Below are 12,178 nucleotides of genomic sequence, written 5' to 3' on the forward strand. Positions count from 1 at the left end.
TATTCTTTTAGCTTTTCAGGCAGTTTGTTTAAAGATCTGGTAATAAAAAGGAGGTGACAATGGCAACACAGCAACAGGTTAAATACCACTGCTTTTGAGCCCTGAGGAGGGAGCCCACAGAGTTGCCTTTCCCTGGGGACTGATCCTGCATTTATGATATTCTTTTTTGGGGGGGAAAAAAAAAATCCTTTAACATCAAGAGGAACAATATCCACATCTCCTAATTCCAGACAATCCGATTTTGCAAGCCTGGAGCCAAATGAAAATCAAGACTACGGTAAAGAGGGCCTGCTATTTGAAAAAAGAAAAACTGCTTTAAAGAGATAACTGCTCAAAATCTACTCCCTAAAGGAGGCGGCTCTTATTAAGGGTTTCTTCTTGAGATGTCTGCCTAAAGGCTTCTTCAGAAGGGATTTAGTCGTTTATAACTCAGATTGGGAGTTTGAAGCCCCCTTTTTACTGTACGGTAGCTCCGAGGTTCTGCCCCTGCTTCCTTCCAGTGAGCTGGGGCTAAGCCTGGAGGGGGGGACACAGCAGAGGTGACATCTGCCCACCGGCTGCCCTGCCAGGCTGGGGACACTGCAAGGAGCCCAGCCAAACAGGGAGGCAAAAAAAAAATCAGGGCTTCTGAATTTGTCTGGGATCAGCCAAATGCTGCTGTGGTCAAAAAAAAAAAAAAAAAAGAAAAAAGATAAAAAACTGCCACAACAACAACAAAAAAAACCCCCAAACACCACCCAAACTTGTTTCTGAAAGGCTTTTGGCAGTTTTTTGTGTCTTTGAAGCACCTGGCACTAGCAAAGGGGGATAGGACTGAACCAGCTCCTTACTGCTAAGTCCTTTTGCATAATCAGATTTTAAATGTCAATAAAAAAAAATAAATTAAAAGAAACTTTCAATCGGTCTAGATAAATAAATGCAAACTCCAGCATGTTGGAGCTGTGATAAAACGGTAGCTACGCTCATAATGTAAACAATAAAAAGTAGTAATATTAGTGGGATGGGATTTGGGGAAGGGTGGGGGGTGTCCAGCCCAGACCCCCTCAAAGCCATCCCCCAGGCATTGCGTTTTGGAATAAAACCGCTTTAATCCTTAATGGGGCAGCGGGAAACCTCAAATCCCTGCTCCTCCACTGCCATCCCGGGGCGTGGGGACAGGTCCGCTGTCACCACCCGGGACCCCGGGGGGGCAAAGCAAAGGGAAATTCGCCCCCCCCAAAAAAAAAAAAAAACCAACACGTTTTGCTGCCGTGACCCCCGGTGCAGCTCCCAAAAGGCAGCGTAAAGGTGCGGAGAGACGCGCACGGTGCAGCGGAGCGGGGCGCGCCCCAGCTGGGCAGGGAGAGCTTTGGCAGGGGCTTTTTTTGGGGGGGGTACCCCCCCAATACCCTCCCAGCACCTCACATGGTACCGGTCCCCGGGCACCCCTCCAGCTTCTCGGGGCAGGATCCGGCCCTGCAGACCCTTGGTTTCACTCAGCAAACCAAATTTGCTGCTCGGGCAATTTTGACCTGTTTCTTGGCCCAGATACGTTTCAAACGCTTTTGCCGTTAATTTTTTATTTTTTTTTAAAGATGGGATGCGGGGGCTCCACACTCCCTAGAGCATCCCTCCCCCTGCCCGGTAATTTATTCTGCTTATTCCTAAGGAAAAGGGTCCGGGGGGGGGGGGGTCCCGGGCACCCCCAGGACTCCTTTTTTCCTCCCAAGCTCAGCACCTTCGGCTCCCTTTCCCCGACAAGGGGGGTCCCACAGCAGTCGGAACAAGAAATGATCTTAATTTGGGGACCAGGAGCCCCCTTTACCGGGGGGGACACCCCACTCTCCTGTCCCCCCCCCCCAATACCTTGGGGTATACGCGCAGCGTAACTACACAGGCTACGGTACTCCTCTCCTTACAGCCAGCTAAAGGCTGTTCTCTTAATGAATTACTAATGAGTTAAAATTGGACAGCCGGCTTAATTAAAGCGTAGAGGCAATGTGTTTACCACATTGTAATTGAACTCATTAGGGCTTCGGCTTTGTGTTTTTTAAGCAGCCGCCTTGTTCCGCACGTCGAGTGATCCGCGGGCAGCGGTTTTGCTGGGGACGGGGATATTGCGGGAGAGTGGGGGCTTTTTTTGGGGGGGGGGACGGGGACATCCCCCCCATTCCCTTCTTTCCCGTAGGGGTTTGTGCTGGGGGGGGGGGGACCCTTCTTATCTTCCTGCCAAGCACTCACGGTCGGGGGGGGGTGGGGGGTGCTCCCCTTTTTTTTTGCGGGGCAAGCAGGGAAGGAGTGAAGGAAAAATTTGGGGGGTGGGGGGGAGAAATTTGGGGTGGGGGGAGTTTGGGGAAACAGGGAGGGACCCTGCAACAGGGTTCCTCTCGTGTGTCCCCAGCCAGGCGGGGGTGCGTGGGGTGTCGTGTGTGTCCCCCCCCATCCTCCGCAGCCGTCGGGGCGGACCTGCCCCGGGGTAACGATTCCCCCCCCCACCACCACGACCATCACCACCACCACCCCCCCTCTTTAACAAGGGGAGGGGGCCGAGGAAGGGGCCGGCTTCCCCGGCACAGCTTGCAGGGCGCTGCCTGGCTGCTAGAAGGCGTCCGAGACCCGACCCACCCGCGGCACAGCCACGGCGGCACAAACGGGAGCCAAACTTACGCGCAGCGGAGAGACCGCGGAGAAGGGGCCCCGCACCGGTCACCCCCCCACCCCGCCACCCCGGGGGGGGGCCCCCATGGAGCTCGGGTGGTCAGGTAAGCCGTGGGGCTGGATAGAATTGGGAGGGGGGTGGCTCTTGATTTGGGTGTATTCCTTCTTCTCCTGGAGTAAGGAGTTAGGTCGCTTGCTGTCGCGATAGGTCGCGGGGTCGTGCTGCTTCTCAAGGACGTGGCTGCCCGACACCGGGTGGGGAGAGGACCCCCCGCACATACACACACACCCCCGCAAGTTTGGGCTGTCGCGGAGGGAAGGGGCGATGGGTTAGAGTCTCCTCGTCCCCGTTTCTCTCCTAGATATATAATTTTTTCCCCCCTTTTTTTAATTTTCCTTCGAAATCATGAACTTCGGACCGAGTTTAGACACCGGTCGGGAGGAGCAAGGCTGGCTGGTCCCCAAGGCCAAAGCGGGGACCCCCCCCGGGCCCCCGGGGAGGTGGGGATGGGGGTGCGGAGCTCCCCACTCAGCTCCGCGCCCGCGTAGCGCTCCGCGTCCTGCGGGCGGGGGGGGGGGGAAGGAGGCAGCGCTGCCTCTCCCACCCGGAGTGAACCGGGGAAGGGGCTGATTTGGGGGGAGAGGTGGGATAAAACCCACCACCAGCCTGGTGAGAGTCATCTCCTTTGCTTTGTCAGTGGCTCCGACGTTGAGAAGCCGGGGAAAATGAGGGATTTTCTAATTTATTTTTTTTTTAATTTTTTTTACCGCCTGCACCCCCAGGGTTTGGGGGGCCGGGAGCTGGAATCGAAGCGGGGAGCCCTCGGGAAAGCCCTTTCTCCCCCCCAAACTCTTCCTCGACGGGTCGCCTGCTTGTTGCACAGCTCCTGCCCCGAAGCAGGGGCTCATTCCGGTCTATACAGCCCTTCAGAAACGCCTATATAGAGCTGGCTTTACAGAATTGTGCCTATAGCAGCATATAGATCTAGGCAAGTCACTTTTTTTTGACATAATCCTGAAATCGTGGCGAAGGGAGGAGGGGGCGAGAGAGGTGTGGTGGTGGAGGAGGAGGAGGAAAGAAGTTGCATTTGGGTGTAGAGGGGGAGAAGGTGACAAGCAAGACCCCGAAGTGGGTGATGTGAACTGTCAAAGAGTGCAGGAGCGTAAAAGCCAAACAATCCCAATCCCCATAGGTTGTTTATTCCTCATAAAATACAACTCTACATAGCAGGAAGTTACTGCAAACATTTATCAATAATGAATGAATCTCCTGTAATAAAATACTCACGTAATTAGCTACAGTCAAGTACGTGCATTATGCCAAGGCTTTTGCAACTCTTTGTTGAAAATCCGACTTAGATAAATCCTCTCAAACAGCCTTTTAAGAAGAAAAAAAAAAAAAAAAACTACCAGGAGCAAACCACCACCCAGCATTTCTCCTTCTTTTATGCCGATTTTGAAACCCAAACCGTAACTACTCCTGAAATATAACGGAAAACTCTTTGGTGAATTCAGAAGAGTCATTAACATTCAGCTTTAAGTGAATGTTAACAGTAAATAAAGAAATCTCTTGATTGTAATAGTTGCAACAAAGCAATAATAAACCAGTGGGTGGTCATCAGTAATGATAAATGTATCATTATTACTGGGGGGGGGGGGAACTGGGTTTGGAAAGTACTTCAGACTTTTTAGTGGCAAGCTTGGTGGCAATTCGTTTCTTAGCCTGGGAAAAAAAAAAGCCATATAATTTTATACACAATTTAGGTGAAAATAAATTTAAATCTGTATATTACATTTTTAATTTCAAGATAGTAATTAAAGCTGGTTCATTATATCTCCTCTGAAAGTCTCAGTGCTCATCTTAATTGCCTGTTTGTACAATCTGCTTTCTAAGACACCCAAGGTTACTGGGTTCTGAAAGACGCAAAATTGAATTATTTACTGACGTGATGACTCTTCGCCCGATAGCGTCACGTTTCCCTGGGAAGTTTGGGCTCGCTGCTCCCCATCACAGCCCGGTCGGGGCCTCGCTTCTCTGCCGAGGAAGTTTGCTGCTCGTTTAAATACTGCGAAGCAGGCACGTTTCTGATGGAAGATGTCCGGGCCGCTTTAATTTATGCGTTTGAAAGAAAAAAAAAATCAATAGCTGAGGTGTTTTTCGTTGGGGATTTTTTCCCCCCCCCTCCTATTCCACCCCCTCCCCCGGGGGGGTTAATTCACCCATATCTAAACTTGCAGCTTTTTTTTCCCTCCCTGCCACCCCATCCCCAGGCAGGACAGAAATAAACCCACTCGCGTTTTTAAAGGCTGAGGAGAGGGATATGGAGCACTCATCTCCTCCCGGGCTGCCAGTCGCTTCCCATACGATGAAATAAAATTGCAAATCGCTTTTTTTTTTTTTTTTTAATGCCGTTTCTATACGGCAAGATGATGCTGGAGGGGAAGCTCCTGGCTAAGGTCTGCACGTACCTTGGGCGAGAACCACCTCGGTCTGGATCGCTCGGAGCGTATTAAATTGGGAAGTTAAGAGATTTCCCTCAGACAAAAGATGCCGTTCCCGGTTCCTTCCCTTCAGCCGCCGTGCTGATTTCAGCTCCCGGAGGGATATCAAACTACCCAGAAATGCCCCATCCCTAAACTCTCCCGGTGCCTTTAGAGAGCCAGGAGAAGATCGCGTTGAGTCTTTTCCCCTCCAGTTATTATGATTATAGATGCATCTTTCCGAGGCGTCCTCTTGCCACTGAAAAACTCCACGTAGAGATCTCTGCCCTTTTGTTGTGTCTAGCTGGGTTATTCAAGAGCAGAGACAAAAGCCCGAAGTGATGTGATCTAAATGAGCTCCGGGGTTTTCCAGATGGGACCACCTCTATTCCAAATGCCCTCTCTGCTTTCTGCTTAATATAATAAAACGCGATTAAAAAAAAAAAAAAAAAAACCCAAAACCAAAAAACACGCAGGAAAGAGCTTCGCTCTAGACCAAGCAGGGCAAGCGAAATCTACCCCAAAGTGGTTTAAAAACCTCCTTTGCTGCCCATGTTTTGTTAGGAGAAGGGGTTTTATAACGCTACCTTGTGTGTCTGCTACTTACACGGCTGCAAGTTTCAATGGGATGTGGAGGGGTGGGAGGAGGGAATGGATCCGCGCTGGGGGTGGTTTTCTTTGTGGTTTTTTAAACGCACCAAGGTTATCTTGCTCCTCGTGGCCTCTTTGCTACAACATTTAAGCGCTGTGGGAGTAAATAAAGGCCGTGAGCGTGGGTTGGAGTGGTTTAAACTTGGCCGCTTTTCTCAGCTGCTCGTTTTTACACGAAGCAATCCGCAGCCAGCGTATCTGCTGCTGTCGCCTCCCGCTCAGCTGCTCCAAGGCAGAATCGCGATAGAGGAGGGAAGAGGGAAAAGGAGCCAGGACTCGTATTTCTCCCTTCCGGGCTTCTGGGAGAAGTTTGTCCACCTTGCCCTCGTCTCTCTTAGAAGGTGACTCCAACCCAGCCGTGGCAAACGGCAACAGCAAATAACGAAATGAACGGGAGTGATTGGAAGTGGCAGCAAGACAGGAACCCAGGTCTGCAGCTACCTGGTGGGTGTTTGTGTGTGTGTGTAGACACCCCGTCTCAGGGTCGGGATGCCCCCCCCTCCCGCCCCTTGCCCGGGGTCCAGGCTGGGCTCCAGCTGACCCGCGGGGACCGCCATGGGGTTGGAAGCGGCCGGAGCAGCCCCGCGGGCCTCGCTCTCTTGGGGTCCACCTGCGGGAGCCGCCCGGTCCCTGGGTGGACTGACCTTTCTCCAGCAAGCTGAGCTTACCCCCATACCCGTGCTTGGGGTCGTGCTACCCCACGAGGTTTCCCAACAGGCTTAAGTAAGTAGGGAAAAAAGTAGAGAACGGTATATTCTCGCCCTGCTTCTCTAAGGTGCGGGTCAGTCTCTGATCCCACTTCGGAGAGCCCCACCGTGCCAAGGCCCCGCGGGGTGGCTGGGGGCAGTGTCCGTGGGACACGCAGGGTCTTGCACCCTCTCCCCTCCATGGGGACTGGTACACCCAGTCCCTGTGGATTTCGGCTTTCCCTAGAGACGAAATCGAGGAAGGCTCTCAGTTTTTCCAACGGAATTCAAGAGGGTCAGTAGCACCGAGCAGGCGAACAGAAAAGTTTAGTTTTGCTTTTCGTTTAATCATCACAAAATAAAACGCGGGCGCTGGCTAACGACTCCCCCGGACCAAGCCTGCGTTTTCAGCCTCTCCCGGGCTGCGAGAACCGAGCTCGGGGGTTTGCTTCGTTGAAGGCGTTTTGCAAAATCCGTTTATCCCTTTCGCCTCCTTGCAACCGCTTTTCCTCTTCTTCCAACGCCGGGTTCAGAGCCCCAGGCGAGGTTGTCCATCCCCGGTTCTCCCGGGAACCGTCGGGGATAAGCCACCGAGAGGCAGGGGAGCGGGCTGCCCGGTGGTCGCTGCGGGGATCCAGGCACCGAAAGCCCGCAGGAACAAGAAGCTTCTCCCTAAACCTCTCCCCCCCCCTCCTTGTCCCTCCTGGTGCCGAGCAGGGAGCGAAGACAGGAGGGGAGATTTTCTCCGTGGCGTGGTAATAGATCATACAATGTGTGACACGGGTTTAACCAATAAAACAATTTGAATCAATTAGCTGGCGGAGGAGAGTTTTGAAGTGTAAAATTCATGTCAGTCTGGCTAGGAAGCATTGATTAAAATGTCACCAATGTGAGGCTTATAGCTATTGCTCACACGAAAGCAGCAGGCTCCGTGCAGAAGAGGCTCGGGAAAAAGTAGGAGGGAGGGGGAAAGGGGGGAGTCTCCGTGTGACAGTGGTGGCACGGGGGCGAGCAGGGTTTAATGAGAAGTGGCAGAGGTAATAAGGAGAGGTGTGATTTTTTTTTATTTATTTATTTTTTTTCTTTGCCAAAGTTCGAGAGGATCCGAGAGATCCGGGGGGTTCCGCCGTTTCGCTGCCCGGGGTGGAGGGGGAGGAAGCGGAGTGAGTCGGTGAGCTTTAGCGTGGATGTTCTGGGAAAGGTTCGTGCAGACATTGTCGCCTGGAAAAAAAAAAAGGGGGGGGGGGGAGTAAAAAAAACCCTCAAACACCAAGTTTTCGTGGCTAAATGTGCAGAAAGGTTTGGTATTGGTCATGTGCATGGAGGGAAAAAGAGGGATGGAAGCATTTTTGTAGAAAAAAAAAAATAAATCAAAGCGATATTAGGAAACACCCGACGGTTCAGATGTCCTCCCCGTTTTAGCTAGAAGGGAGTTTTTCTTTTCCCCGTTTTTGAGCCGGTTCCGCTGGTTTCCTCGCTGGAAAGGACCGGAGTTGGGCGGAGTGGCGCTGGGGACCCACGAGGTTACCGGTGCTTTTTTGGGGAGGTAGATCGTGAAAAATCTCCATTTTTACTGCACTGTATTCACCTCCTTTCGAAGAAAAAAGGGAGGCATACGCGGCTACCGTGCTGCAGACTATTTGCTGGTGGTTTTTTTTTTTTTTTCTTAATTGGGGGCATGAAGCAATTAGGAAAAAAAAAAAAAAAATCCGTATTTGCGCCGTGTTGCTCTTTGTGGGAGCGAGAATCTGGGTCCGGCTCCTCCTGAAAGTGGTTTTCGTGAATGACTCCAGTGTATTTGGGGAGTGCTGGTCGCAGCAGCTCTTCGTGCCCGGGAGGACACGGTTGTGGCAAGAAATCAACTTTTTTCTCCCCCCCCCCCCCCAATTTCGGACAGATCCGTTAAAAAAAACAGCGTTTCCGAAAAGACGCGGCTTTTATATCGAGTGTATTTAGTTTCTTGGAAGCGACGGGGCTGAGAACGTAGGGGAAAAAAGAAAAAAAAAAGGAAAGGAAAAAAAGCCAATATCCCCCCCTCCAACCCTTCCCTCCCCGACCTCGGCATCCCCTCGCCGGGAAACCGTGCGTGGAGGTGGGAGGCCGGACCCCGACGGGGCTCCCGCATCCTCCCCTCCCGGTGCGGGGTGGGAGGGATGGGAGAACCGGACCCCCCCCCCCACCCACACCCACCCACCTTCACCGCCCCCCGGCCGCTGACGTCACCGTGCCCACGGGGGACCGCCGCTCTCCCAGCGAGGCGCGGAGCTTCCGCGCTCGCAGCCGCCGCCGTACCCGAGGGCAGAAGCCTCCGGGCCCCGGGGCCGCGTTGTTCCGCGGGTGCGGGGATGATTTCCCCTCCCGGTGACCGCTGGAGGAGGGCCCGGAGGCGGCAGGGCTAGAGCGGGGCCGCGGAGAGGTAAAGGGGGAGGCGGGCGGGGAGGATGCGCGGGTGGTGGCAGAGAGCATCGAAACTTTTTTTTTTTTTTTTTTTTTAATTATTCACTCCTCTTTCGCGTTTTCCCGTTGCACACGGGTGGAACCTGTCGGGCCGAATACCCGGGGAACGTTTTCCCGGGGCAGCGGTGGGTTTCCAGGACGGAGGGGGGGGGGGGGAAGCGGCTCCGCTGAGTGTTTCGGGATGAAGCGTAAACCCGTGGATCGGGACATCTTTCTACCGGGGACCCTTCGCTCCGCGGTGGGATGCGCACGTCGGGGACCCGGGGGGGAAGGCGGCGGGCGGCTCGCAGCCCCGGGGACACCCCCCGGCGAGGCCAGGGTGGGTTTTTGGGGTCGGGGTCGCCAAGAGTAGCGCTTCCCCACGCCGGGACACCTGGGGGGGGGGTGCATGTGCTTGCGGTGGGTCCGTCCCCTCCATCCCCGGTGGGTCCCCGGCTGACGGCGATCTGTCTCTCTCCCCCCCCCCCCGGCTTTCCCCACCCGCAGCTGGACGAGAGCAGCCCCTCCGGCTCTGAGGCGATGGCGACCAGCCCGCTGCCCGGCCCCACCGACATCTTGTTGCCGTCGCCGTCCAGCGCGTACCCGCCGGACCCCATGAACCAGCCGAGGGCCGGCCACGCCGCCATGAAGCCCAACCAGGTGGGGCAGGTGATCCTTTACGGCATCCCCATCGTCTCCCTGGTCATCGACGGGCAGGAGAGGTTGTGCCTGGCTCAGATCTCCAACACCCTCCTCAAAAACTTCAGCTACAACGAGATCCACAACCGGCGGGTGGCTCTGGGCATCACCTGCGTGCAGTGCACGCCGGTGCAGCTGGAGATCCTGCGGCGGGCCGGGGCCATGCCCATCTCCTCCCGCCGCTGCGGTATGATCACCAAGCGGGAGGCCGAGCGGCTTTGCAAGTCTTTCCTGGGGGAGAACCGGCCCCCCAAGCTGCCGGATAACTTCGCCTTCGACGTGTCCCACGAGTGCGCCTGGGGCTGTCGCGGGAGCTTCATCCCGGCCCGCTACAACAGCTCCCGGGCCAAGTGCATCAAGTGCAGCTACTGCAGCATGTACTTCTCCCCCAACAAGTTCATCTTCCACTCCCACCGCACCCCCGACGCCAAGTACACCCAGCCCGACGCCGCCAACTTCAACTCCTGGCGCCGGCACCTCAAGCTCACCGACAAAAGCCCCCAGGACGAGCTGGTCTTCGCCTGGGAGGACGTCAAGGCCATGTTCAACGGCGGCAGCCGCAAGCGGGCCCTGCCGCCCGCTCCTCCCGCCCCCGCCGCCGTCGCCGCCGCCGCCCCGGCCGCCTGCCACCCGCTGGGGTCGGTCAAGGCGGCGGCCGCCGCCGTGGTGGGAGGCGGGTTGTTGAGCCCCCACCTCCTGGCCGCCCCGCCCGAGCTGCACCAGAAGCGGCCGCGCTTCGAGGAGGACGAAGAGCTGCAGGAGGCCGTGGCGGCGGCGGCGGCGGCGGCGGCCCACGGCGGCAAAAGCCCGCGGAGCTACCCGGTTATCCCGGTACCCAGCAAGGGCTCCTTCGGCGGAGTGCTCCAGAAGTTCCCCGGCTGCGGGGGGCTCTTCCCGCACCCCTACGGTTTCCCCGCCGCCGCCTTCGGCCTCTGCCACAAGAAGGAGGAGGGCGGCGGCGGCGGGGCCGATGCCCTCGGCGGGGCGGCGGCGCACAAGGCTGCCGGCGGCGGCGGCGGCGGCGGCGGGGCGGCGGGCGGCGGCCTCTCGGGGCTTTTTTGGCCGGGTAGGAAGGACGCCGCCTTCTACCCGCCGTTCTGCATGTTCTGGCCGCCCCGCACACCGGGTGGGCTGCCGGTACCCACCTACCTGCAGCCACCGCCGCAGCCCCCCGGTGCCTTAGGCTGTTCGTTGGGCGACGGGGCCGGCCTGCTACGCCAGGCTTTCCTGGACCTCTCCGAGCCCGGCGGCGAGGCGGGGACCGCGGGGCTGGGGACACCGACCGCCGCCGCCGCCGCCGCCCCGCCGCCCGCTCCCGCCGCCGCCGCTGCCGCTGCGCGGGACCCGCTCTTCGAGTCGCCCCCTGGCGGCGGCGGCACCGAGCCGGCCTCGCCCGCTGCCTCGGAGGGAGGAGGCGGCGGCGGCGGCGGCGGCGGGCGGGTCCCCGCGCACCACCCGCACCTGCTGGAAGCGGCGGTGGCGGCCGGGCGTAAGGCGGGCGGTGGGTACCACCACTCCAGCGCCTTTCGACCGGTGGGCGGTAAGGAGGACTCGGAGAGCCTGGCTAAGCTGCACGGCGGCGGCCCGCCCCGCTCCGCTTCGCCGCCGTTGCAGCTGCTGCTGCCGCCGCCGCCTCCTCCTCCTCCACCGCCGCCGCCGCCGCCGCCGGTCGAGGAAGGGGGCTGCGACCGGCACCCGCTCCCCCCGCCGCCGCCGCCGCCGCACCCCCCGCACCGCCTCCTCTCGCCCGGCGGCACCAGCTGCAGCTTCGCCAGCGAGGACAGCAGCGAGGAGGAGGAGGAGGAGGACGAGGAGGAGGAGGAGGACGAGCCCGAGGTGGACGTCGAGGGGCACAAGCCCCCCGAGGAGGAGGAGGAGGAGGACGAAGAGGAGGAGGAGGAGGAGGAGGGCGAGGAAGAGCCCCGCGGCGGAGACCCCTTAGCGGCCGCCGCCCGCTTCCCGCCCGCCCGGGCTCTGTCGGAGAAGGGTGGCCGGGAGCGCCCCGCCGCCGGGCCTTTTCCCCGGCCGCCCGCTGAGGAGAAGCCGGGGGAGGGCCAAGCCCCTCCGCAGCCGCCTCCCGGGGCCCCCCGGGCGGGTAGCGGCGGCAGCAGCCCGGCTCACCATCCGTCCCTGGAGGAGCAGCCCTCCTACAAAGATGTAAATGTCCCCTTCAGGCCCCTCGCCCCGGGGCGGGAGGGAGGGAGAGGGACCGGCGGGTACACCCCTCCCCACACACACACACACCCGGCCGCCATGTCAGGCACCGTGTACCCCTCGCCGCCATGTCAGGCTCCAGGTCCACAGCCGGCCCGGCGGGCCAAGGCCAGGCCTGGTGGGCCGTGGTCGGGCTTGGTCAGTGCCCACCCTGCTCCCCTCACCCCCAAAATGAGGGTGGCCCAAAGGCTGCCCCTCAGGGGGGCGAGGGCCGGCTCCCCAGGCACACCCATCCCTGTGAGGAGCCGCTTCGATGGCAGTGCTGCTTTACAACGCGCCGGGCCCGGACATGGCGTCCAGAGGCCAGCCCTGAAGGCTAGCAAAAATAAATGCGGCAGATTTATTGGGTGGGCTGTCTGTGATGTTTGTGGGCA

At 58.1% G+C, this 12,178-nt stretch overlaps 1 protein-coding gene across 2 annotated transcripts in view; it reads left to right on the plus strand.

Moving 5' to 3' along the window:
- Positions 1-2,511: 2,511 nt before the first annotated feature.
- The window catches only part of SKOR2 (SKI family transcriptional corepressor 2), a 34,824-nt gene continuing 25,157 nt past the window's right edge, over positions 2,512-12,178 (plus strand). The window contains exons 1-2 of one of the 2 annotated variants that reach the window (XM_069775017.1): positions 2,512-2,741; positions 9,399-11,747. In XM_069775017.1, the coding sequence (XP_069631118.1) occupies positions 9,432-11,747 (2,316 nt within the window). In that variant the 5' untranslated portion in view covers positions 2,512-2,741; positions 9,399-9,431. Of the gene's footprint in view, positions 2,742-7,718; positions 8,872-9,398; positions 11,748-12,178 lie in introns of those variants that run through there. The other variant, XM_069775018.1, reaches the window with a different exon arrangement.

Source organism: Haliaeetus albicilla, chromosome W, assembly GCF_947461875.1.
Source record: "Haliaeetus albicilla chromosome W, bHalAlb1.1, whole genome shotgun sequence".
NCBI lineage: Eukaryota > Metazoa > Chordata > Aves > Accipitriformes > Accipitridae > Haliaeetus > Haliaeetus albicilla.